Genomic DNA, 26,706 nt, shown 5'->3' on the forward strand with positions numbered 1-26,706 from the left:
TATATATATATATATATATATATATATATATATATATATATAGATTAAACCTATCCTCAATAAATCTCATCACAATGAAGAGGTCTATCTCAAGAGGATCTATAATCGCAGTTGTCATTACTGGCTCACATGTTTCCATGGAACAGACCTTAAAAAATATATAATAATAATTTCTAAAATAAAATCAATTAGTACCATAAAAGACAATTAATGCTGGTGAAAAACCTGCTATAACACCCGGATTGAAAAATGCCAGCAAAACCTGATAACACACTATAAATACTCAAGAAAGATAAATGAACAAATGAAAGAAAAATGTTTTTTTATTTATTATTTTTTTAGATATATTATTTTCACACAATGGTCCAAATTAAGTGTGGAAGAATTTATGCTTCCATAAGGGGAAAAGTAGATTGCTTTCATTAAGAGTGTCACTGAATTATTTTGATGATTTTCTGGTTATTTTGTCTTTTTTTTAGTTTTAATAACATTTTCCTTACATTCTTTCTCATGTGTTTACACAACAGTTTGATGCATATGTAATGCACACATATGTTTATGCATTAAACATGCGCTGGAGTCAAAATATCAACATAACTGATTTAAACAAGAAAACTGTCCTCTGCGTCCTCATGAACATTTCTGTCATCTCCATTTCATTAAAGGCTGTGGAAATCACTAAGCATGTTAGGCACAGAAACAAAAAAAAAATGATGTGGTAATGTACGCAAGTACCTTAACCAACATTTATGAAAGACCCTATTGACAAATACAGTGAAAAAGTAGGTGCCCACTAAAACGTTATCAGTTCTGAGAGGGATCCGTGGGCCAACAGGAGCTAAGACCCAGCTGGGTTTGATAACATATCGGCCTCATGCGTCAGAACAGGTTGGGATAAAATCGCAGACCTTCTACTGAATCGTCTCGGCACAAGTGACCCATTTTTTCAGCTAATAACAATCTGTAAAAGAGAGCGATACATCAAAATAGTGAGAAGGCACTTGAGGGATGAATTATTGATGAAATAAGGAAAAGGCTGTCTCCTGTACCTTTCTTTAGAAAGCAGAACTGACAGTCCCAACAGCTTGGCAAACTCTTCGGCTGTGAGGGAGCCTTTATCGGACACCTGGGAGAGGAAAAAGAGAAGGAAACCTCAATTAAACCAGATGGATGCCCACCAAAAGCACTGCTCTGTGTTGTGGGGGAATTGCCAAAGCTAAAAAAAATATAAACAACACTATGTTGAGATTAAGGTAAATGTGTCACAGTGCATTTATACAATGCGTGTCTCACACTAAAATTGAAAGGGAAAACTTGACAAAATTATTTTTTTTATTAATTATGACAATTAAGCAGAGGTGGGCCGTCAGGGCCAGCCTAAACTCTATCAGAATCACTGACTTAGTTTTAATATATATTTGTCCATGAATGTGTATTAAATTATTTCCAATAGCCTTTTATCTTAATTTCATAGCTTTTCTCTGGGTTGCGCTGCTTCAAGTAGTGTATATTTTCATTACAGCTTTCGCTGTAGCAGATTTCACCAGATTCACCTATATAAAAAAATTAACGGCTGATCCAATATGAATAGAGAAATAAATGCCATCCCATGTCAACTGATCTCTCCTTCACTCTTCAGGGATGGAAATTTCTAATCTGATACGCCTCTCCTTCCAGCTCTTTGACCTAACACACCACCCCCAATCACATCTGCTAGCTGTGTCTTGTCCAAAAAGACTTTGAAGGTGGTTCAATTCATGTAATTTCTAGAATGAAACCGGAAACTTCTCTCACTCTTCTAGCCTCAACCATTTAATAGAAGAGGAAGAAATTGGCAGTACAAGTTTGTGGTTATAAGTCTAATCCAATTTCCACTCTATGAACCCGTAATTAAACATGACAGGAAGTTTCTGCATGATGTTTGAACGGCCACATAAGTGATCTCACAGATGAGGGAAAAAGATGGCACGACACTCACGTTATCTAGAGCGGAGGCAATCATTTCCTCTTCACTGTGGGACTGGAGCTGAACCACCATAACGCCGCTGTCAAATACTCGCAACCTGACAGGGAAAGAACATATATGTTAATTCTGTTGGTTACTTAACGGGAAAGTTCACCCAAAAATGAAAATTAACCCATGATTTATTCACCCTCAAGCCATCCTAGATGTATATGACTTTCTTCTTTCCGAAGAATACAATCGGAGTTATATTAAAATATGTCCTGGCTCTTTCAAGCTTTATAATAGAAGTGAATGGTGGTTGAGATTTTGAAGCAAAATAAACTGTGTCCATCTATCATAAAAAGTGCTTCACATGGCTCCAGGTGGTTAATAAACGCTAATATATCCATATTTAAAACTTTATAAACCTTAATCTCTAGATTCCTCTAGCTGTTGTGCGTGTGTTCATGAGAGAGTCGTGTTCCAGCGGATGACATGTGATGTGGGAATATATGTTACTTTCATGATAACCAAGTTTTGTTTACAGTATCAAAGGATGCAAAGTTTCCTTTGTTTAGCAAAGTCTCCTTTCAAAGTCATAGTCTCCTCTTCAAATCCTCTGACATTTTTCTTTACAAATCCTCATATCTTCTTAATTCATGACCAGTGTTTTGTTTTGCTCTCTACTGTGTGCATCCATGTTCATCACTTTTTCACCAGAGCTTATGCTACGCCTACGTCATACGCTGAATGCCACTGTCTCATCTACTCGCAACAACAGTTGGCGGAAAACTACAGATTGATAAGGTTTTAAAAAAAAAACAAATGCATCCATTCTGTTCAGAAGGCCTTTATTAACCACCGTGTGCCATTTTAAAACTTGGAGGAGCCAGGACATGTTTTTACTATAACTCCGATTGTATTTGTCTGAAAGAAGAAAGTCATATACACCTAGGATGGCGTGAGGGTGAATACATAATGTGGTAATTTTCATTTCTGGGTGAACTATCCCTTTAAGAACACAAGAAGAAAACATTGCTTCGTAATCTAACTGTATGCAACCTAATTGTGGTTTGTGAGTCAAATTGTTGTTTTCTTTTGAAAGGTGGAAAATGCAGCCAACAGACAGAGGGCGGACATGGGTCCTGAAAACAGGAAGTTTGCCAGGAAATGGCTGACCGATCCCACACTGACCTGCTTTGGCCTACAAAGACTGGCTTACACAGTCCACATCCCCATTTGCTCACTTTTACTCACGCAAACACACACACACAAATATATATGTTCACACCCTTACCGTAGAGGAAGCTTGAGGGATTCAAACATCTTGCAGGCATTGACTAAGTCCTCAGGAGAGAGAAGCTGAGAAGAAATTAGCGAGAGACAGATTATACGACTTGAAAAGATCCATCCAGAATGTTTCAATTAATACAAAAATAAAAGTATAGCCTGAATGCACTGTAGGTCACTTTGGATAAAAACGTCTGCTAAATGTAAAATGTAAATAAATATGTATATTTCAAAGAAATGACCCTAAAAAGTACTTTTCCTTACAAAACATATTTTCATTACACTTTGAATGTGTCCACATCTTAATCATTAAAAAAAAAAAAGTTTTTAGATGTCATTATGATTCTTTTTTAAAGAAATTAATACTTCTATTTAGCAATAGTTTCAATAATTCAGTTGATCAAAAGTGCCAGTAAAGAAATTTAGAAGAACTTAAGAACTTTATATTCATTAAATAAATGTATGATGGTTTCCACAAAAATGATTTAGCAGCACAACTGTTTTCAACACTGATAATAATAAATGTTTCTTGAGCAGCAAATCAGCACGTTAGAGCAATTTCTGAAGGATCATGTGACACTGAAGACTGGAGTAATGATGCTGAAAATTCAGCTTTGCATCATAGTAACAAATTACATTACTCATTTCATAACATTAATTATTATAAATACATTTTAAACTATATAGTAATATAAAACTTACAATGTAGAACTTAAAACTTATTATAAATTGTTTTTAGTTTATTTAAAAAAAATATATATATACACATAAATATCATTAGGTTTTGGGGAGTCACACAAAATGACATTTTAGAACCTTACTAACCTTACTGTCAAACCTTGATCAAATGATCTTTCATATGACCTTTATTTGTCAGACAAAAGTTTTTAAACATCAATAATCCATTTTATTACATTTCATAAACATTTTAGTATATATAATTTTAAATGATGAGATGAACCTGAGGGCTAGTTATACTACATGTGACAACATTCTGCTAGATGCAAACTAAACCAATGCCATCACACTTTCTACTCTGCCATCATCAGCTTCACTCTTAATGCTTCTGGGAAGAAGATCAGGATCTGATCCGATTAACTCAATAGCAAGACATACTGTACCGATGTGTCCATCTTACCTCCATTCCACGGGCTCGGTTCACCAAACAGTACACTTCAGTGAGGGCCATCATTCCTCCACGCTCCTATAAAGAGAAAGAATAACATAGAACAGCAGATGAAGAGTAAGGAAGGAAGAGTAAGCCAACCTAACAATATCATATCATTTATGTATGCAGGTGGCCATGGAAATCCGTTTGGTAAGCATAAGAAAAACCCACAGTTTATTACCTCCAGTGGGGCCTGCAGTATGTCTCCCAGCTGTCTGGCGAGTTGGATGTGGTATTGTGTGCCTGAGCCATGTGTCTCTCTGGTCACTGGGTTGGCTATACCCATACTCAGCAAATAAGACTTGAAGCGGATAGTCTTTTGTATGGCAAAGAAAACAAACATAACAAATTTAATTGCAGCTCTACACTACATATAATAATAATAAAAAAAATAAAAAAAAAAAAAAAAAAAATTATATATATATATATATATATATATATATATATATATATATATATATATATATATATATATATATATATATATATATATATATATATATATATATATATAATAATTCCAGTTTTAACATTAACATAACATTCCTACAGATGAAACAAAACTTCTTATCTACTCATTTTTAGATGTATCAAAGTTTTTCCTTGTGTGGTCTTCTGTAATAACTAGTGATTTTCTGTGCAATAAATATTTATGTCTATTTGGATGCAATGATGCACTTGAGAAGCACGGTGGATGTCAATCCTGAGTTCTTTTCAGCTCAATTCTAGGTTCTATTTATGTCGCTGCTAATGTTTGCCATGCTTTGGAATTATAGACCCTCCACACATAGATAATCAAATGTATTATTTTACTGAAGAGAGAAGGACTGATATCTAACCTTTTAGAAGCATGTATGTGCATATGGAGACCAAATAAAAAACAAAACAGATAGCTGCTGTATAACACTACATCTGTTATCTACATGTAATCTAAGAAAGGCTGTTAACTTCAGCAGGATCACAGCAGTAATAGAGTTTGAGGAGGAAAGGTTTGTATCTCTTCTTACAACTACATATGTGTAGGAACCAGTGTTTACATGTCTGGGGTCAGTTACTTTTTTTTTTTTTTTTTTTTTTTTTTCAGCAAGGATGCATTGATAAAGACTTTTAAACGGTTTAAAATTTGTTTTTATTTCAAATAAATGCTCTTCTTTGGAACTTTCTCTTTATGAAAGAACCCTGAAAAACTTTATCACATTTCTACAAAAATATTAATCAGCACAACTGTTATAAAAATTTCTAATAATAATAATAATATGAAATATCTCCTGAACAATTTAGCGTATTAGAATGATTTCTAAAACATCATGTGAAACTGAAGACTGGAGTAATGATGCTGAAAACTTGCATTTTAAAATATACTCGAATAGAAAAAAGTTTTAAAATTGTAATAATATTTCAAAATAGTACCGTATTTTTAACGTATTTTTGATACCAAATAATTGCAGCCTTGCTGAACATAATACACTTTTTTCAGAAACATAAAAAAAAAAAATAATAATCGTACTGCCCCAAATTAATTATTGGCTAATGTCAAATATCTCGGCTAGTTACGTGATAAAACACTAGTGCTTCAGGGTCTTAAAGCTCACCTCATCTTCTGTGATGTCACCCTGTTTGTCTTTGATTTTGTTGGCAATGGATTTGGAGACCTCCACCATCTCTTTGGCCTGCAGGAAAAGATAAAATTGACCATGGCTGTACGGTGCATGATAACAGGACGACCCACCAACCTACTGAATGACTGACCTTTTCCATCAGTTTACTGAGATCCTCAAAGGCCTGAAAGAAAAGAGAGATGTTACAATAGAAACATGAAAGAAATTAGATACAAAACACCTCTTTATCAAGTGCTGAAATCACCTGTAAATCACTGGGTGTGCCTATTTTATGTGCTATTTTTCTCTTTCACTATAGCTGTGCCAGGAAGTTAATCAGAGCTATGAGGTCATCTAGCATTAAAAACAGGGTCCCGCTTGCTTTCAACATCAGGGGCCCCTCACTGCCTGATTGTGGCCCACAGCTTTCCTGATTATCTCAAGCTGGGATTCCTGTGCTGTGTGTCAGATATGACTACCTGTCAATCTGTTTCTCTGTCTTACCTCAGAAATGTTTTTATCTGTCTCTTTTCTCTTCTCTTCCAGCTTCCGTTCAATACCCACAATCCCCACTGCACGTGTTCTTCCTGCCTACAGAAGCACAGAACGCAAGAGAAAAAATGAGCCACATTCTTTGTTGAACATGCACGCGCACAAACAATAATTCAAAAACAGGCAAACAAATCACAAAGGAACAGGAAGGAAAGGGTTTGCCCAGGGGTTACTGCTTCAGGGCCACGGCCTGTTCTTAAAAAAAAAAAAAAGGCAATACAAATGTTGCAAGCTAACTATTATGTATAATAAATCCAAATATCCAAAGTAAAACAACATTTTTTTAAGTATTTGAACAGCTTTATGTCACAAATGACAAGTGGCAAACAACATTACGCACCACATGGATATAATAAATACTGCATAATTATTCATTCAAAACTGAATTAAAAGGCAATTCACAAAGATTCAAAGTGTAAACAGATCCCTAGAGTAGGAAACTGATCAGGGGCCAGTTTTTCCAATTAAGAACAGCTGAAAAAAATGTATCTGGTAGTTATGCTAATTTATATATATATATATATATATATATATATATATATATATATATATAAATCATGCCACTAATTGGAAAATAAATAAATAAAAATAATTCTTGCATTATTCAGTTATCCACAAAATAATATTTACTATTTAAAAAATATATAGCTACAGTAAGTTAAAACAAAAAATCTTAAAACATTTTTCAGTAACTGAAATAAAATAAAATAAAAATATTTGATGAACAACTTTAAATGAAAAAATATATAAACAGAAAAGTTGTTTTGGCAACTAACTGATGTAAATAAATTGAAGTAATCATTTTTAGAAATATTTTATTTTACATATTTCAGTAAAAAATATTTTATTACATTGCCAAAACTAATACAGATATAAAATGCTGATTTAATAAAAAATGAAAGCTAAATAGAAATATTAAAATGAAACAAATTAAAATGTCAAAAGTACAGTCTTAAAACAAACTTAATTTAAAATTAAACTTAAACGTATGATAATAAAATTTTATCAAAATATTAATAAATATTTTTAAATCATAAACTAAAAATATATATTTAGACTATGATAAAATAACCAACTAAAATATACTAAAATAACATTAGATATGATAACCTAAGCCATTTTATTTGCATTTTTTATATAATGTATCCCAAACTATTAATTACATAAATATATTTTTAAAAAATGTTATTATTATTATTATAAAATAACTATGAAATTAATAGAAATATCGAAACAAAACCCAGTTGTTAATGCATCATTCAAAGTCTGAGTTTAAGCTGACCTTGGTTCCTACTCCTGTGGGGATGGGCTGTGAGACAGGTGTATTCTCCCATCGCTTCTGAGTCATCTCTTCAGTTAGACGTCTGTAAAACTACACGCCACACACAGCACAAGTTACCTTACTTACAGCTTTCTATCACTTCTGCTCCGTTCCTCTCGAAAATGTCATGACTGCTTATAGTGCACAGCACACTTCAAAATGTAAGCCAGAGTTAGTGGAGTAATAAGCTCCATGTACGTGCGGAAGCAGAATTAATCTATGCATCATCATCAGCTGAAATATTTTGGTGACATTACTCCTTAAGTTACTGACCTCAATTTGCCCATGTTCTTTGAAGGACAGCTTTATATAAGAGTACTTGCTCTGCTGGTAGGGGCCCGGCTCCTTATTTTCCGGGACAGGATGCAGGTGAATGACAATCTTGGCACTGCAGGTTGGAAAGGTAACGGTTCATAATTTCCAATATTATTATGCCATGCTACACAAGTCAGATGCATTAATCGCACACTGATGTTAAAGCGCAGTCACCTCTTTCCAATGCCTGCTGCTTGCTCCTCAAAGAATATGACTTGTGACAAGGGTATGCATATACAGCATTCCTACAGAGTAATGAGAGATTTCAGACATTGTACTTCATTTAAAGCTTAAAAGTGTAAAAAAAAAATAATAATAATCTGACATAAGGTTTAAAAAATGGACATAATGTAAGAGCAGTAAAAATATACATTATTTTTCTGGTCTCTCCAGAGAAGGCGATGGGTGCTGAGTAGAACAACTCCCACATCAAGTTTAGCCTGTCAATGAGGAAACAGTATTAAATGGAGCATTATTATACACTGTCTATTCAAGTACTGCATATCCTATCATTGCATTTGGTAAAACCCAATTCCCGATTCTAAAATGTATTTCTAACAGCACATGAAAACGACCATCCAAAATATAAATGCTTAGCTGTAATGTTTACATCATTGTCAGGTCAGTATCTTCCACATGGCTGTCATGTCAAAACTTTCAGTAGAATCCAAACTATCTTTGGGAAAAAAAAAAATACCTTGTCTTCCCCATCGTAAAGTCTCACTCCTCTTTGCTGAATTACTAACGTTTCGTCCATCTCAAGTAGCCCATTTGTCCAAACAAACCTGTCCATGTTTATCAATGTAATAAACCAAAAGTGAATAACAGAACTAGAGAATATATTACATGTAGCTTCAGCTGTTTACTTCCGCCTAAGTGTCCGGTAATGCGCCTGTTTGAAAAACACTCCAATCCCAACAAAACTTCACTCTCCGCTTTGCTTTTAACGTGTGGTATAAAAATCCATATGAATAAACCATAATAATAATAATAATACTATTTGTTTAATATTAAATAAAACATAGTATCAACTGCTCTTAAGGCGTATTTGTAAACAGACTCTTTCATGCCGGGGTCTTGACAAAGGAAGTCGCAGACGAACTGCATCCTTTAGCATCTCTGCTAAACCTTACTGTTCAAGGTAAACCCCAACGAACAGCGACGATATATCAAAATTATCAAAACTAGCGCGTGGACAATGACCTTCAATCATTTCAGCGAAACATGTAAATGTGCAAACATGATAAAAGACTTGCATGTATGTGAAGAATGGTGCATTTGAGCAGTGTGTGATTTAGCATTGGACTATTATTGTTCCTCACGTCATGCCAGCCTGAACTTAAAGAGACCGCCGCTCTTCCTTAATACATGCTGAACCTCTCCGAAATTATTCTTGGTTCACTAAAAGGATAAATCATATCCAAAAAGTTGATAAATTCTTACATTGATGCTGTGAATAAGTATAACAGGGTTACTGCGTTAAGCACCAGCAGGTAAATGAAGGGTTGTCAGTGAGATGCTGTAGGAGGAATTGGTAATCAACACAGTGATCGGAACATCGGCAGAGAAGATGGACAAGAAATCCTTTGATATCGTATTGGACGAAATTAGAAAGGTATTGGATTAGTTATATTTACGTAGGTTTAGGTTGCCTTTCCTGGAAAGAGGCAGTTTTGGTCTGTTTGGGTGATTATGAATATTGAATATGCAACAGAGAATAACGTGAATACTGTCATTTTTGTTTGTTCTGAAGTGTGTTTTGACAGATCAACGTATCAAAGCTATAGAGCAGGTTCATGGGTATTTCTCCAGTGAACAGGTATGTTGAACTAGCAAGAGTAGAAAACTGTAATTCCACAGTTTCTTACATCTGCTTACATGTAAAACGTCCTTCCTCAGGTGATTGACATTCTGAAATACTTCTCCTGGGCAGAGCCACAGATAAAGGCAGTCAAAGCCTTGCAACATGTAAGAATTCTGCTTCTTCTTTATTTTATTTTTTTAGTTGAGCTAAATGACTTTATTTAACTACATCACATGGTTTTGCCTGCAGAAAATGGTTGCAATTCCTACAACAAAGGCTGCAAACATCCTTAATTGTTTCACATTCTCAAAGGACAGAATTATTGTACTGGAACTCATAGCTCTGTAAGTTACACACTACAGAAATGATGCACATCAACAAATATCCAAACAAATTAAATATCATGCAGCAATGCAATATGTAATATATACTTTACAGAAATATTTCTGATGCCCAAAATTTCCGCCCTGTGGATGATGCGTTCCGTACTCACCTCGCTGAGAAGCGGTGTGCAAGAAAAATCCTAGAGCAGGTAAAACTTAGACTTTCATGTGAATTTGCAAACTGTATGCTATGGCCAAGTGTAGACTATGCTGAATGAATGAGGATTTAATTGCAGTACATGTCTGTAATTGTTTAGGTGTGTAAGGTGGGATGTAAAGCTCCAGTAGCTATGATTTCATCCTGTGGGATGATCCCAGGCAACCCTTACCCCAAAGGCAAACCCAGCCAGGTCACTGGAACATTCCCTGTAAGTTCCTTCATGTAATAAATCTGTTAAATACCCTTTAAATGCATATTGTTTCATTCAGCTCTTTAAAATTAATTGTGGCTTTTATTGGAACTTTATAGAGAATTCCTGCCAAAAAGGATGGAGACGATACAACCCTGGATGGAAAGGGGATTGCTGCACGCATCCTTGGACCAAGCAAACCAGTATGTTTTAATGGACTGGTGTTATTGAACAAACATATTTGTTCTATTAATATTTTTCATTGACGGCTAAGGATTTCTTATTAAATCCATTTTTATTTTTCCGTAAGTCACCATCAACGTACAATCCACACAGACCTGTGCCATACCCCATCCCACCATGTAGGCCACATGCAACTATCGCTCCAAGTAAGACCCTTTTTTCATATTAGAAAAAAAAATTACCAAGAATAAATTGAATGCGTAATAATCTCCCTAATGTACAAAAATAGTAGACTATGCATATGCCAGCAATATGTCTGTAGGCAATATTGAAGTTAATTTGGGGGACTGGTTGCAGAATGTTCTTACCTTTTTCTCCGGCTGCTGCCCAGGTGCATACAACAATGCAGGTCTGGTGTCATTGGGTGGGGTCATCACTGCCAGTGTGCCACCCCCACCCTACCGAGCCACTCCCAATTTGGCAGGTACAACGTATAGTTGCTGTTGCTAGCGCTGTGTGCTGCCTTAACAGCTGTGACAGCAATGCTGTCTCTAGACGCTACCTCACCATGGCATGCTCTAAATCTGCCTGCAGCACCTATAGCATGCAGTTTGATCGTGCTTAACACTCTCTCTGGGGTTTCTTTACTGATCTAACATAATTAATATGGTAATTTCCATATGCCATAAAATGCTTATAGAGAGCACAGATTTTAGCATACGTATTGAACGCTTGCCATGCTCACTAAACGGCATTTTAGATTTTTCGGAACCCATTCATGAAAGTAATGTTCTGGGAAAAAAATGGTTACTTTAAGGCACTTAAAAAAAATCAAAATACGCACATCAAAAAAAAAAAGTCTTGACCAGGTGCAAGATCAAAGGATGAATCAAAAAATAGAAAAAGGATCTGCACACTGTTATGCTCCCTTTATTTCAATAAGTTAAAACCAGCAGCGTTTTAGTCAAAGACCTTTGTCAGGCAAACACTTTATTTAAGGCACTTGCAATAGAAGTAAACCACACAGTTTCAAGTTTGAGAGCGCATGTGCAAAAAATTTCTTAAAATCTTTGTGGTGAGACTAATATTTTAGACTTGACTCAGTAATATGCCTAAATTTAACATCAGTTAAATTTGACAAGTTGCTTTTTTTATTGAACCCAGAAAATTAATTAGTATAGGGTTGCAACAACTTTCCCTAATTCATTTTAACTCAAAGGGGCACTATGACATGTTGTATATTGTCAGTCCATGTTTACAGCATGAATGCTTGCTCTGCTGCATTGTGTTTCTTATGGTGCAGCTAGTGGGTTGGGAGATTTCCTGAATTCTCTCCGGCTTTCTAATGCATCTTTCAAATCAAACACTAATAAACTTAGTCATGTGGTACCTTTGTCTTCATTTCATAGGACTTTCTTCCTTTTAATATTTAATTGTGCTGATTGTTTCATATTTTCAGGTTACAGCCGACCTGTTGGGCAACAAAATCCAATCTCCAACATCTCTGGCACACCTGCTATTTCTCCTCATAATTCCACCGCATCCACTCCTGCCACCTCCCAGCCTCAGCCTACAACACCAATCACTCCAGTTTTTCCTGGCATGGTCCCATCCCAGAACCCTGTTACCCCCTCCCCTACTCCTGCCCCCTCGCCCTCAGTAATCAAAGGGCCTCCTGTCCCAGCTGGCTCTCCCCAAGTTGCCTCAAACTCTAGTGGCCACACCACGCCAGTTCCTTCTCCGTTCGCTGGCATGCCCCCTTCTGGTCGAAACACCCCTTCAGTCATCAGAAGTCATACCCCATCTGGAACACCCTGTGGAACACCTGGGCCAAGTGCAAGCGTCCCTCCTTCTCCCTTCCACAGTGCTCCCCGCTCAGAAACACCTACTGGTGGACTCGCATCTACTCCCAGGGCAACTGATGATCCCTTGACTCCTCATGGAGCTATGGGATTACACTCAAAGAAGGGGTACCCACCCTCCTCAGATTCCCAGTCAGCACTTTCGCTCCCTGGCACTCCCTCTACCCAGTCACATTCAGTTATCCGTAGTTACACACCCTCAGGGATGTCCTCCCTCACTCCTGGACGCTCTACTCCAAGCATGCAAGGTGTTGGTGGATTACCAGTGGCGTCCAGTCCTAGTCCTAAACCCTCTCCTGGACTGACCTCTCAAACAGCCATGAGTAGCCCTGCTGGAGCTTTGTTTATGGACCAACATGCTAGCTCCATGGCCCGCCAAGGTGGAGGTAGTGGAAGCAACAGTCCTGTCCCTTCTGCTTTTAAAGGTCCCTCCCGCTCTAGCACTCCTTCTATTAGCTCTCTAGTTATGCCAAACTCTGCTGTTCTTGCCCGACCCCTTGGCATGGCTCATGGTGCTGCCTCACCACAGTCTTCTTTGCCCAGCACTGCTGGTGTATCTGCACTACACAGTCTTTCCTCGGTTCTGGGCTCTCAGTCTGGAAGCAGCCCTTCTCCACATTTTCCAGTGTCTCCTTTCTCTGGAGCCCAGTCCTCCATTTCCACCTCATCCACTTCTACTCCTCCAGTCTCATCTGTATACTCTGGCCTGGCTCACTCTAGTGCTCCCTCGCCCTCCCCCTTTGGCCTGGGATTGACCACAGCTCCCTCCGTGTTCCCGGGTCTTCCTTCCGGCCCAAACCCTGCCTTCCAAGGTTTTGGAGGCTCAGGGCACACTGCATCAGGTAGTCCGGTGCTGTCCTCATTGATGGGGCTTCCAGGAGCCTCTTCCTCAGTAGCCACCGTTGCACCTCTCCAGGCAGCAGCAGTCGCAGCAGCTGCTGCAGCAGGAATCTCCTCCTCTTCTCCTGTGCTTCCTGGATTCGCCTCTGCATTCAGCTCTAACTTCAACCCCGCCCTTGTTGGCCAGGCTGGGTAATTTTATTTTCTTCTATTTAAGTTGCACAACTTTATAAAGTATTAGGTAGAGAGGTTTGAATACTATTCTAGGGTTGAATTAGGGCTGGGCTACCAAACCCTGTTCCTAGAGGACAGACTCCAATTCCAACCCTGCTCCAGTAAATCTGCCTGTTATTTTAAAGTAATCCTGAACACAGCTTATTAAGAATTGATTAGCTGATTCAGGTGTGTTTAAAAAAACACCTGCCAGACGGTAGCCCTCTAGGAGCAAGGTTGGCTACCCCTGATTTAGGATTATTTGAAATAAGCAGAAAGTGCTAAACCAGGGGTGTCTAATCCTGTTCCTGGATATCTACCTAACTGCATAGTTCAAATCATCTGTCTGCAATTATCAAGTGCCCCTGAAGATCTTTGCTGGAAGGTAGACCACTGGGAACGGAATTGAGCCCCTCTGTGCTGAACTAATATGGATCATCTGCATTGTCAATCGAATGGAAAAATGCTGCCTTAGAAGGCCGATGTAGATCGCAGTTAGCAATACAGGTCACTGGGTTCTTGAACTGGTAATGTCAAACACTTTCTAGTTGACATGTTCTGCAAAGTATATGTTTTACCTTCTATGATATGTGTTCCTCGAATATATCATATATCATAATATATACATTTGGCTAATTAACTTGAAGTTTAGATACCAATTCTGTCAGCAACATATGGAACAAGTGAATTATTGCTCTCAAGAAGTAGTGAGCACATATGTGTGATAGCTTTTCAGGTAGCACACTTACCTTTGAATTTAGTTTTACAGATAATTGTGAAACTACATAAGTGCAATCTATTTGTGTTAGTAAGATGATCATTAGAATTGAATTATTAATAGGCTAATGCAATGCTGCTTAATGTGTTAATTAGGCTAACTGGTAGTCTCCAGGCCCCTGGAGGTGCAGCTTTTCCAGGGTTGCTGTCTTTCCCCCCAGGGATGCCCAGCTTCTCCGCGACAGCATCTCCTGCTTCCCTCTCTGGTCTTCACAACTCCGCCATGCAGTCTGCTCTTTTGCAGGTAACTATATGTTAATTAGAGGCTGTGGCTCTTTATTTCTGTGCCTGCTATTATAATTACGAGCAAGATTTTTAAAAGAATTTACTCTATGCAAATGTTAATGTATGTTTTGTTTGTGTGATTGCAGGCTCACTCTGCATCAGCGCTTGACAGTTACCCTCCTCAGCCAAATGGATTCACTAACTACCCCGCAGCCGCAGGCTCGAGCTTCCCTTTGCAGCCAGGCCTGCATCCACAACTGGGCTGGCAGTAACTCATTGTGAGTTACAGAGTGCAGGCATATCGAAAACTACGTGACATTTTGTGTGAAGCGTGCATAAACAATGACGAACATTGTGGACTGTGGTGCTCTGCATGGAAAAAGGTGTCATAATTGTCATAGCACAATTATGGGTAAAATTCAGAAACTAATGTGGAAACTACTCTCCAATAATTTCAATAGAAGATACAAGTTTCAAATCAAGATGAGCTTGTGGTTTAGCGCACTGCACTAGTAATTTTAACATAATTTTGATTGACTTTTGAAGGCTGGACTGTATTTGAATTAAATGAATACTGTTCTTTAGTATTATTATTATTTTTTGGGGGGGGTTGTAGAAGTAATTAGGGCTTAACTCTGTTTAAGCATCGTAATTAAAAAAAGAATGAATGCTAAAATGAATTTTAATACACCATTAGAGTAAATGTGAACAGTGCGGGTGTCTAAATTTTACTAAACTGTTTTTCCCTGTATCATGAAAGTAGTTAATGGACCTTTTTTACAAATGTCTGTCAAATGCTGTACATGTAAATACCCTTTGAGAATGGGTAAGTTAGGTGTTTTTTATATTTGTACTGTAGCTGTTCTGTTTTTTTATTACTATTATTATTTTACTTTGCAACTCCTAAGTGACTATAGTGTTATGTATTTTACACTCTTGTGCAATTTTGGTGATATTAAGGTCAGGACCATGAATTTTACATGTATACAATGTAGATCTGTACTCACAGTCTACAGTACTCACATTTGTTTTCATTATATGTTATAAAGTATAATAAAGAATATGGTAGGTTTAGTCTAGTATGTTCGAACAGTATCATGAAATAAAAGTTCTTTTCTTAGATTTTTTTTGTTGTTTGTCGTTATTCATAGCAGTAGGTATGTCACTTTACCCTTCACCTGTTCAGGACTTTCCAGAATGACCACTAAACCCACAACACCTTTCTAAATTGAGATACATGCAATGTAAGCAGACACTACAGACAAACCAAAACAAGTTCAAAATGATTTGCTGCTGGAATTCCAGTAATACCAGATTAAATATTAAAGATTATTGAAATTATTTAATTGCAATTGTTTTTTACCTGGCAAATTAACTATTGTGGTCTTTGATGTTGATTTATCCTGCTTATACTTTTGGTCACACAGTGCGATTGAAATAATTACTTTAATCTTTTCCACAGCATGAGACTCCTGCCATTACTAGTTTCCACTTGACCCTTCGATCACTTACCTGGTGTTTGCAATCTATTGCAACCTATGAGTTCCTGCATGTAAGCGATGGATGAAATTCCTCATTAGATATAGGTAATACAAAATATTTATATAGTAAATCTAGTTATAAAAGGATTAGAAATATTAATAAAAAACATTTAGCCTCAGAAACCCCCATAGTTTAGCAGCAACGTTTGATTTCTTTAGATAATCATGCTTTACTGATATACAAAGTTGAAATAACTAAAAAATGTTATACTATTTTATAAATCACTTAAATGGTTTATTAGTTTTACTAAGAGTAAAACGAGAAAAAATTGTTGGAAAAGGCATTCAAATCTTGATAGGGAAAAGCACGCTTGCTTGATAGCTGAAGAATAAAGTATCTTGGTCAAAAGCAGACACAGCTTATGTTTCAGAGAAAGCTTGATTAACAAACATCAGGCTCATATTGCACAGTGGATGGTTTCATAAGTCCATTAGGGTCTGTAAAGATCTTCTAATTGCATTGTAGACAAGGCCACACCCTTCATGGGAAGTGCTTTTGCAGTACAAATATCTCCCTCAGTCAGCCACAAAGCCAGCACCATCTTCTACACATCTCGTGTAGCAACAAACCCACATAGAAATGGAGTCTAATTTGGAGCGAGGAACCCAGAGCAAGCAGAATCTAATCAGTAAGATGATCTCAACTTTTTTTCCTCTCTCTCTTTTGTCTATGAGCATTGGACTTTTAACAAGTATGTACTGAGAATATAATATATTAATTGTTTTAACTAAAACTACTACAGGAGTGTTGAGATTGATTGAGGTTGTATTCTTTAACCATCGTCAGTTAGATTTGTCATCTGCATGCATTAGTGTTTGGTTTGCAAAGCAGTCAATTTCTCACACCAACACACAATTATGCTTGCATGAGGAAAGAGGAAGAATGAAATATGCAGTACATATATGAAGTCAAATAGCTGTTTGTGTTATTTATATTATTCCTAGTCAGAAACTGTTTTGAGTTAACTAAGTTAATGTTGTGTCAAATTATCTAACAGTACAGTAACTGCTGGACTATTTAAAGGAACCTCAAAAAAAGCTAAAATGGTGAAAAAGAAATGGTGACAGTCGCAGAACACTTTACCCCTTTTTTATGTAATTAAATGTATTTAATAATTTTGTACTAAAATCATGATGTTGGATTCACAAAAAAGATTCGCAAAAGTCCATGCTGATTTCAATAATCACATCAGATTCTAAAACAAATCATAACTTTATAAGTAAAATGTTGAAAATGTAAACACGTTAATCTTTCTCTTAAAAGAGTATGATAGAAAGGTAGCTACTGAACATAAATATGGCCTTGGTTTGAAATTGTTTGGTGTGTAGTATGTGTGTGGAAAATTTAGCATTAGGTGTTCACCACCCACCCACTTATAAAAGACCACCTAGAGCTGATTTATGATGAAGAGGGTCTTCCTGATGAGACGTTTATCTGAGCTACTGCTGATCCTGTAATTTAATTTCTGGTGTAAAGTGTTGGCCAACTGACCCAGTGCATTGTGATTGGCCTAACACTGCAAGCACTTGTCAGAAATGTAACGCCCCTTTCCATAATCCTGAGCTTAATCTTTCACAATAAATGTAAAGACAGTTAATAATGTCCATAGTTTGACCATCAGTTCAAGTGCGAATGAAGAACAGAGTGGCGTGACAGATACAGTGATGAAGCTCGTATATGTTTGCATATACACACACACATCGCGCAAAACTCCACATTTAAACATTCAACAGCAAATACTTAAACTGATAACAAAACATACTTTCAGTAGCTGATTCAGAAAGGTCAGGTTGTCGTGGCAAAGTCAGAATGACCTCCTCTCCTATAAGTTCATGAAACGGTTGTCCATAAAATGTGTTGCTTTTCTGTTGTAACTTGCATAATCCTAAAGAATCCTAAATACATCTACTTTCGGAAGGTCAAATACAGTGTTGTTGCTTTTGCCTGATACACACAGTTGCACAATCTTGTAACACTCCAAAGAGGAAGGAAAACTTGAAATCACATCATATGACCCCTTTAAACTAGGATGTGGGGAAAGTCCTGAAACTGCATGGTTCCGTTCTTCCATAAGGCTATAGCCTTTATTAGTATAACTTCCATGTGAGGCATCAAATCAAATTCAGTATGCACTGAATAAAACATGTAATTAGCAAGGTGTTCTTGAACAATTTGTCCTATTTATCTTCATGTTAGTCATGTGCTGTTTTTGAGAACGACACCATTTTTTGTGACTGCAGGTGAAAATAACGGGAGTCTGGGCTGCTTTGGGTGGTTCCTTGTGATTACCTCTGCATTTTTCTCCATCTTGTTATTTCCAATCAGCATTTTCGTCAGCATTAAGGTACAAAACACAACAGGACAAACTAAACATTTTGTCATGTTGAAAAATACTATTACTACGCTCTCTTGGACCCATGTTATTTTAGTATAATTTTTATTACTATTTTGGATTCATTTTATTTTTATTTTTTAAATATACAAAAAAATATATATTTATATATATAACATTTTTTTTTAATATTTTGCATTTATTCAAATTGGTCACGTATTCATTTGACTATAGCTATTTATAATAATAATTTATACAAAATTTGATAACTAAATACTTTAGTTAAGTCTTGCACTTTAACAGGAAGTTACATCAGGAATGTTTTACACCCGCAGTTGTTGTTCAAATGTTTTATAACCCACTTTATATGTTTGTTTACTGTTTTACAGATTGTGAAAGAATATGAGCGTGCCGTCATATTTAGACTGGGGCGGATAACAGCCCGAAAAGGCAAAGGACCAGGTAAACAACAATGTTCAGTTCTTGAGTATACTGCCAGTCTCTAAGATCTTCGATTCAGTAGATCACGTTAAACAAATACTGAAGGCTAAGGAGATTAACATAACTTGTTCTTAAAACAATAATGTGACCTGCTAGCTCAACTCCTGAACATGGAGTTTAGTTCAAATAACTAATCAATGATGCATGACACAGATAACAAATATAATTCTAAAATGTTACCTGTGTCTAGGAATCTTCTTCATCCTCCCCTGCACGGACACTTTTGTCAAAGTGGATCTTCGAACCATCTCATTTAACATCCCTCCCCAGGAGGTAAACTAAAAATAAATACTAAATAAACAAGAAGTTAATATCGAGTATCTTACATTTAACAAGCAATAATGGCAATGCAGTATCAACTACTCTTTCGAACAAATCTTTTCCTTGAATGATTCAATGACTCGGTCATAAAAACTTGTTTCTTGTGAAGTTTGAGTCTGAATTCAGAATAACAATAAACGGTGCTCTTATTTGTGCCACGTATATACTGTATGAGAAATATTAAGAGCAGAATGCTAGTATGCTATTTTGCATAAGATTGTCAGTAAACTGTAGTCTGATGTTTAATATAAAATGTGCATGAATTCATCCATTTAAGACTCGCAATTAGTATTTACTTATGGCATTTACTAAGTGGCCACATTTTTTTTTTTTTTTTGCATTTAGATCTTGACCAAAGACTCAGTGACAATTTCTGTGGATGGTGTTGTGTACTTCCGTGTAAATGACCCTGTTGCTTCAGTGGCAAACGTGACTGATGCAGATTACTCCACTCGTCTACTGGCCCAGACCACCTTGAGGAACGTCCTGGGCACCAAGAACCTGTCTGAGGTCCTTTCTGACCGAGAAGGCATCTCCCAAAGTATGCAAGTGAGTGTGATAATGCCAGGTATAATGGTGTCGCTTAAATTGTCTGATTCAAGTAGCTGAAAGTTTGTCCTATGATTCTCCTCCCTGCTGCAGATGACTCTAGATGAAGCCACAGAATCATGGGGAATCAAGGTGGAGCGGGTGGAGATTAAAGATGTTAAACTGCCACTGCAACTGCAGAGAGCGATGGCAGCCGAGGCGGAGGCGGCCCGTGAGGCCAGAGCGAAGGTGAGTAATACTGCCACACATTACTAATATATGCAAATGTAATTTACTGCTAATTTAATGAACAACTGTGTGATGCCACACCCTAACAGAATGGTTTGTGATGAAACAGGTCATTGCAGCAGAGGGTGAGATGAATGCATCCAGGGCTCTGAAGGAGGCGTCTCTTGTGATCTCCGAGTCTCCATCCGCCCTTCAGCTCAGATACCTCCAAACTCTCTGCACCATCGCGGGTGAGAAGAACTCTACCGTCATCTTCCCTCTACCCATGGACATCATAAGCCCCTTCATAAAGAAATGATCGCTGAGTATTCCCAAAGTTTACACGGGTTTACAAATGATTTATTAAAAAAAAATACAATATCAATATCATATTTTAGAACATATATCAACATGTAACAACTTTCAAATGCCAATTATATATACAGTGTATGCATGAAGTTAAATAAACTGAAATAAAAACTGATTTTATATTTTTTAAACATTTAAAGTCATTTTCACCCACGTGTCTTCCAGCTGTTCTTCATCTAACCTTAAACAGCTATTCATTCTGATCCCAAAAAGAAACTAAGAACATCTACACTCATCAAAGTTCTTGGTTCCAGATTTTTCACCTCTCCTCTGTTCACACAAGTGTTTTCTAACGTCCCACTAGAGGACACTATTGTGCCAAAGAGTTAGAGGAAATGAGCTCCCGGTGTCTGTCCATGTTATGGTGGTAGTTCTAAGATTCCTGGGTGGTTCTCCATCATCTCTTCTGTCAGTATGATGGATTCCTCATACACATCCAGACGGAGACAAAGAATAACACTAAGGGGGAAGAATGTGTCCATGTGTTACATTTGAAATTTCATCTGTGACAAAATTTAAAATAAAATAATAATAATAATAATAATAATAGCAACACTGAATTATTAACACTTAAAATTAAAATTTGATTTGCATTCAGTTACTACTACAGAAAGCTTGATATATAGTGCACAGGTCATGTGGACTACTTTTTTGCAAGTAACTAAAAATCATTCACTGATTTGTTCAGGGAATAGAGTTGATTAAATTACTCTAAAAGAGTAATTACTCATTTTCAACAGTGTAATTAGATTACTGTACTAATAAGGCCTACTCTCTCTAAAATGTGTTGCATTACAAATTAAAAAATACTTTCTTAACCTCGACCAGCTGAAAAATACAGGGATAGAAATGAAAGTGCTCTTTTAATTATTTCAGATAAATAATATATAATTAAATAAGTTATTATTGAACTGATCAAATTATTCAAAATTGAGACAGTAATATTAAAAACATACATTTCAACATGTTATATTGTTCTATACAGAATTGTTCTATAGTCCATACACTATTTAATGTAATTACATCAGAAATAACCGTGATTAAATTGCAGAAAAACTGAGAGAAATCCCTTACTTTTACTAATTCATGGCAGGTGGGGGATAAAAATTGTTTTTTTGTTTTGTGTGTGCATGTTCTTGTTTTTGTGACATATCAGGACACATCTCTATATAATGACATGGGTATGACACAGGTATTACAAGGAGAGGGTGACTTATATAACCCATGTCCCCATTTTTCAAAACGCTTATAAATCATACAGAATGAGTTTTTTTGAGAAAGTAAAAATGCACGAAGTTTCCTGTGAGGGTTAGGGTTAGGGGTAGGGTTGGTTTTGGGCCATAGAATATACAGTTTGTACAGTATAAAAACCATTACGCCTATGGGATGTACCCACTTTTCACAAAAACAAACATGAGTGTGTGTGTGTGTGTTATTAATAGTTTGCTTGGTCAACCAATGACCTGCTCTTTCACAGTCCTTACTCGAATGCGATTGGCTCGTCAGACTTTTCAAAAGGGAGCGACTTAAATGAAAAATAGTCCTGAAGTAAATGAAACTGATTATTTTAAATAGACAACAACACTTTTTGTACAGTTTAAGTGAATTGCCATTGTAAACTTTAGCTTTAGCCAACTGCTCCCCGGGCGCCGCAGCATAAATGGCTGCCCACTGCTCCGGGTGTGTGCTCACAGTGTGTGTGTGTTCACTGCTCTGTGTGTGTGCATTTCGGATGGGTTGAATGCAGAGCACAAATTCTGAGTATGGGTCACCATACTTGGCTGAATGTCACTTCACTTTTTCACTTCACTTGTATGGCAGTATGTATTAATTCTTCAGATTTCTACATTTATGTTCTACAGACAAAAACAACAGCATTTGAATTTGGAACGACATGACTGAATCACAGAATTTATGATTTTGCCTAAACTTTTCCTTTAATAAAACCAGATGTTTTCACAAGTAAAATGGATGCAGTTTAGGAATATAGGTCTAGGGGTGGTCTACTTACCAGATCAGGGTAGCTGGTATGAGAGTTAGGCCTGCAGCCAGCAGGAAACTAAACCCGGAGAACCAGGACAGTGTAGCTGCATAGATGCTGCTGAACATTGTAAATGCGACACCAACACTCAGCATCTCCACAAAGGCTACACACGCAAACATGGCACCTGTACACAAACACACAGCCACAAGGAACAACCTTACAGTCATCAATAATTCAGAGTTCAAGTGAATTGGGAATGTTCTATTTTTTTTGGGAACGCCTGGATTTGCCTGCTGGGAATGAACAAAAAACTGTAACAAATACAATTTAAATTAAAGTCTATTCTATTCTATTCTATTCTATTCTATTCTATTCTATTCTATTCTATTCTGTTCTATTTTACTGTGATTTTTACCTTGCTCAGACCCAGACACTATTTTGGACATCATGGATCGTAAGACAGGAGTTGGCATGATGGATAGCAGCAAAGGCAACCTCACTGCAATGAATAAAACATACACAGTTGTTCCACCTGAAAATAGACTATCCAGCCACCCGTTAGAAACTCCATAAATGGCCAAACTCAGTCTTACCCAGGAACATGAGCAGGGTAGACTTCGCAAACGCTGCCATGATAAGGCCGGCTGCCACAGACATCAGCCCCAGGAGGATGATGTAGGGTTCAGGCAGATAGCGGGACAGCAGCGTCACACCGGCGAAACTCACCAGATAGATGGCAGTGGAGAGAGCCGAGCCATAACCCACAAACACCTCACTCCAACAAAGAGGAGTGTTCAGCTCATACAAGATGAAGATGGACATGCCACCCTGCAGGGCTACCTGTGAGGGACAGTAATGATAAAGAAGAGACAATTCAAAAGAGGAGCGCTTAATTGAAGTAGAAATATTTTCAATATTGTCAATATAACTTGTTTGGAAGCATCCATTATTTCTTAAATGTGTCTTTCCGTTTGGTGCCACTAAAAGCACTTCACTGTGACTTCTGATGTACCACAAACAGATGGAGCGTGTGAATAATGCCAGGATGATCATAATCACCCTGAAAAAGGCAAAAGCAGCCAGCATGAGCAACAGCACAATGTTCCTTCTCCGCTTCGAGGCCGCAAAGAGCAGGTAGACGCCCTGCAGACGCACAGTAAGAGCCTGAGACTGGCTCAGTCGAGGGGCTTCAGAAGCCCCAGATGAAGACAAACTGGGATTTGGAAGAACCAGGGACTCCTTCAAGACCACCAGCACATAGAAGAGGTTTACCAGATGCAGAAAGGCCGCGGTGAGGAAGGGCCAGGTGAAGCCGGCAGCTTTGATGTAGAATCCAGTGCACAGAGAAGCTAAGCCAGTCAAAACCCCTAAAATCATGTCCAGCCGAGCCATTCGGACAGTCTTCTGTCCTTCTAGATCTTCTCCGCAGAGGTCGGCCACATAGGCGAAACATCCGCCGATCAGAGTGGTGGGGCCGCCCATCAGGCCCGAGAGGAAGGAGGCAGCTAACAAGTAATTGAGACTGAAGGAGAATCTACTGACCAAAGCATAGCAGAGGGCGAACAGAGTGTCGCCCACCAGAGGAGGAACGATGGCAACTTTACGCCCGCAGTAATCACTGTATGAGACCAGGAGCAACGCGGAAATGAGGCTGGGAATGAGAAAGCACAGTTCACTCTTGAAGAGGAAAATTGAGGTCTCCTTCTGCACTGCCTGAGAGAGGAGAGGGAAAGAGAACATGAAATAAGACACTGTTAACTCAAATATCTCAAATGACAGGCAGCTTGTGAAGTGAAAAGGAATTTTCTTACACACACAAGGACCTCAAACAGAAACAAGTACAAAACATGAGCTCAGCTAAAGCAAATATAACCGGTTCTGCAGAACTCTTTTATTGAAATATGAACATCATCAATGTAAACTTTAGCTGACAAAGCAAACTGTTTAGCCTCTGTGCGCCCTCAATCTATTTCAGCTTTTTAATATGTCTTTCTCTGAGCTGTTTCATTTGCTGGCATTTTTAAATGTTACATATGTTATTTTCATAGTATTTATCTTGTTCAAAAATATAAAAAATGTTTATTGTTGTAATTTATTAGTATTCAGCATAAACTTATTTCAGTTAGTTGCCAAGGCATTTTGTTTAATTAGATTTTTTTCAAAAATGTTTTTAATAGTTTTATTGATTATGTCCAGATGTTTTATTTCTCCTATATGATCAGCAATTTACAGTGTCTTTTCTAGGAACTCAATTGGAAGTTCAATAAGAAGTTCAATTGGTACATATTAAATCTTATTAACAAAAACAAATAATTACTGTCCTTAACAGCTGTCTTCATCATAACAGAAAACGGTTGCACTTTATTTTACAGTACGTGTACTAACATGTACTTATAGTGAACTTACAGTGTATTTATCTAAGAAAGTTCTGGTAACACAAGGTAACTACATGGGGTAGGGTTAGGTTTAGGGGTAGGTTCAGGGTCAGTACCTATTACATAGTTATTGTAATTACTATAATAAGTACATAGTATGTACATGAGGAACAGGACTGTAAAATAAAGTGCTACCCAGAAACTAATTACTGTAGTTTATTATTCATCAGAAACAATCCAATTCTTTTTCATTTGTATACCTTTTGAAGTTATAGATTCAAAGTTAAAAGTGGCTAATATGTTGTGTTTTTTAACTGTCACACACCATCACACAGATCTACAAAACGCATGTGATAAATGGCTTCACATAGAAACAGAAGAAGATTTTGAGTCAGAGGTGGCCATGAGTGAAGCAGCTAAAGGCTCTGACCTGGTGAATGGTGACATAGCTGTGGTTGTTTGAGCAGTGAGACAGGCTCTCAGCAGGGTAAGTCGTGCCACTCAGCTCAAACCACAGCCTACGGTACACATACTGCTGCAGCAGAGGGTAGATCATAAACATGGCAAACGCATACAGGCCAACTGCCGGCTCGATCAAAAGCACACGGCCCATCCCACTTCCTGCTCGACACCGGCAAAAATACCGGGAGAGTTGCGTGAGAAAACAGCCACTAAACCAATGGAAACCAAAAATAAAACAGTAAGAGAGGAAACTGATCATGTATTATGAATATATAATGAAAGTCTCTTGGTTACAGCTGTAGATGGACTTGGTGATTCTTACCTGCAAGTTATGATAAGAGAAATCGTTCCATATTTAAAGCATTTTTTTTTTCTTTCTTCAAATCCACTCAAAATGTCACAGGGCACAGTGAAGAGAAAGATCTGTTTATCCGATCTGATTATCCATTTGGGACTTAGAGCCTGGAAGACTGAGACTTCCACTCCTCGCGTTTGTTTGTCAAGACTACAGATCCTCAAAGGAACACACACCCTCCGAACACGTAAGAGTGTTTGTGTAGCAGAAAGAAGGAAGAAGTGGAAACGAGTAAGGAGGAGAGCTGGAATAAGTACAAGAGGTGCAAAATGCATTTGGCCAATTAGAATGTCACTGTGTTTGATAAAATACCAAACCAGTGGCATTTATTCACAGCAAGTGAATTGAAATAACAGAAGAATTCTGTTCTTCAAACACATCGCCTTCGACTAACAGGTTCTCTCTGAAAAAACTTTCTTCCAGTAAAGTTACTTAAATGTTCATTCATAGTTACCTGCTCTTAAATAATGTTCTCAAACTTTTGTCTTAATCTAATGTGATTATATTTATAATAGTTTTTAGGGCCATTTTATTAATTATTATGCACAAATAAGCAAAAAAGCATGTCATTTTTTTATATTTTAATATTCTTCCCCGCCCCCCTAGTGAATACAAATGAGTTATATATAAATTCTTTCCATTCCTTGTTATTATATTCTCTATGCTACAGTTACAGTATGAACCATTACAAGTTAAAAACATACACAGGGAATCAATGATCCGCCATGACAAACATGCATCGATTACTGTGCACTACAACACAATAAATACCTTACAAGCAAATGTAAATCCAGTCAAAAAAGACATAATAGAAGTCAAATGCTAGTAAATACACAGATGGACAAATTTCATTCAGTACAATAAGTGACTCCATTACTCCTAG

General features: G+C 37.2%; 4 protein-coding genes across 7 annotated transcripts; 2 read left to right on the top strand and 2 right to left on the bottom strand.

Moving 5' to 3' along the window:
* Positions 1-305: 305 nt before the first annotated feature.
* LOC128021209 (vacuolar protein-sorting-associated protein 36) lies at positions 306-9,127 on the bottom strand. The gene is made up of 14 exons (XM_052608245.1): positions 8,887-9,127; positions 8,561-8,629; positions 8,364-8,434; positions 8,148-8,262; positions 7,836-7,925; positions 6,506-6,592; positions 6,153-6,185; positions 5,996-6,073; positions 4,585-4,719; positions 4,374-4,439; positions 3,243-3,307; positions 1,979-2,063; positions 1,050-1,126; positions 306-961 (listed from the first exon to the last, which is right to left on the bottom strand). Exons 1-14 carry the CDS (start codon positions 8,980-8,982, stop codon positions 880-882), a joined length of 1,149 nt encoding a protein of 382 aa, XP_052464205.1. The 5' UTR covers positions 8,983-9,127; the 3' UTR covers positions 306-879.
* Positions 8,189-15,948, top strand: LOC128021207 (proline and serine-rich protein 1). 3 transcript variants are annotated; one of them, XM_052608241.1, is made up of 13 exons: positions 8,189-8,277; positions 9,674-9,804; positions 9,943-10,008; positions 10,089-10,157; positions 10,243-10,337; positions 10,432-10,525; positions 10,634-10,744; positions 10,846-10,929; positions 11,037-11,115; positions 11,301-11,393; positions 12,369-13,803; positions 14,698-14,845; positions 14,973-15,948. In XM_052608241.1, the coding sequence occupies exons 2-13, from the start codon at positions 9,760-9,762 to the stop codon at positions 15,096-15,098; spliced, it is 2,445 nt and encodes an 814-aa protein (XP_052464201.1). In that variant the 5' UTR covers positions 8,189-8,277; positions 9,674-9,759; the 3' UTR covers positions 15,099-15,948. The 3 variants fall into 3 exon arrangements, with proteins under 3 accessions (XP_052464201.1, XP_052464200.1, XP_052464202.1); XM_052608240.1 differs by lacking the exon at positions 8,189-8,277 and adding an exon at positions 9,251-9,330; XM_052608242.1 differs by lacking the exons at positions 8,189-8,277; positions 11,301-11,393 and having other exon boundaries at positions 9,276-9,804.
* Positions 15,949-16,834: 886 nt separating this feature from the next.
* Positions 16,835-20,778, top strand: LOC128021210 (stomatin). Its single transcript, XM_052608246.1, has 7 exons — positions 16,835-16,996; positions 18,609-18,712; positions 19,090-19,162; positions 19,392-19,474; positions 19,868-20,071; positions 20,165-20,299; positions 20,409-20,778. The coding sequence occupies exons 1-7, from the start codon at positions 16,948-16,950 to the stop codon at positions 20,595-20,597; spliced, it is 837 nt and encodes a 278-aa protein (XP_052464206.1). The 5' UTR covers positions 16,835-16,947; the 3' UTR covers positions 20,598-20,778.
* On the bottom strand, positions 20,551-25,957 carry LOC128021208 (solute carrier family 46 member 3). Of its 2 annotated transcripts, XM_052608244.1 has the most exons (7): positions 25,791-25,957; positions 25,437-25,677; positions 23,691-24,344; positions 23,225-23,471; positions 23,047-23,130; positions 22,659-22,815; positions 20,551-21,106 (listed from the first exon to the last, which is right to left on the bottom strand). In XM_052608244.1, the coding sequence occupies exons 2-7, from the start codon at positions 25,617-25,619 to the stop codon at positions 21,007-21,009; spliced, it is 1,425 nt and encodes a 474-aa protein (XP_052464204.1). In that variant the 5' UTR covers positions 25,620-25,677; positions 25,791-25,957; the 3' UTR covers positions 20,551-21,006. The 2 variants fall into 2 exon arrangements, with proteins under 2 accessions (XP_052464204.1, XP_052464203.1); XM_052608243.1 differs by having other exon boundaries at positions 23,225-24,344.
* Positions 25,958-26,706: the final 749 nt, after the last annotated feature.

Source organism: Carassius gibelio, chromosome A10 (assembly GCF_023724105.1).
Source record: "Carassius gibelio isolate Cgi1373 ecotype wild population from Czech Republic chromosome A10, carGib1.2-hapl.c, whole genome shotgun sequence".
In the NCBI taxonomy this organism is placed as follows: Eukaryota; Metazoa; Chordata; class Actinopteri; order Cypriniformes; family Cyprinidae; genus Carassius; species Carassius gibelio.

Bases quoted from the DNA above. Each gene is read 5' to 3' on its own strand.
- LOC128021207 (XM_052608241.1), top strand. From the start codon at position 9,760: ATGGACAAGAAATCCTTTGATATCGTATTGGACGAAATTAGAAAG. The intron at 10,009-10,088 runs GTATGTTGAACT...GTCCTTCCTCAG, and splicing joins GGTATTTCTCCAGTGAACAG to GTGATTGACATTCTGAAATA. The intron at 14,846-14,972 runs GTAACTATATGT...GTGTGATTGCAG, and splicing joins TGCAGTCTGCTCTTTTGCAG to GCTCACTCTGCATCAGCGCT.
- LOC128021208 (XM_052608243.1), bottom strand. From the start codon at position 25,619: ATGGGCCGTGTGCTTTTGATCGAGCCGGCAGTTGGCCTGTATGCGTTT. The intron at 24,345-25,436 runs GTCAGAGCCTTT...CTCCTCTCTCAG, and splicing joins GCTATGTCACCATTCACCAG to GCAGTGCAGAAGGAGACCTC. The intron at 22,816-23,046 runs GTAAAAATCACA...GTTTGTGTACAG, and splicing joins AGTGTCTGGGTCTGAGCAAG to GTGCCATGTTTGCGTGTGTA.
- LOC128021209 (XM_052608245.1), bottom strand. From the start codon at position 8,982: ATGGACAGGTTTGTTTGGACAAATGGGCTACTTGAGATGGACGAAACG. The intron at 7,926-8,147 runs GTCAGTAACTTA...TGTGGCGTGTAG, and splicing joins AAGAACATGGGCAAATTGAG to TTTTACAGACGTCTAACTGA. The intron at 3,308-4,373 runs GTAAGATGGACA...ATTTCTTCTCAG, and splicing joins ACCGAGCCCGTGGAATGGAG to CTTCTCTCTCCTGAGGACTT.
- LOC128021210 (XM_052608246.1), top strand. From the start codon at position 16,948: ATGGAGTCTAATTTGGAGCGAGGAACCCAGAGCAAGCAGAATCTAATC. The intron at 18,713-19,089 runs GTACAAAACACA...ACTGTTTTACAG, and splicing joins GCATTTTCGTCAGCATTAAG to ATTGTGAAAGAATATGAGCG. The intron at 20,300-20,408 runs GTGAGTAATACT...GTGATGAAACAG, and splicing joins CCCGTGAGGCCAGAGCGAAG to GTCATTGCAGCAGAGGGTGA.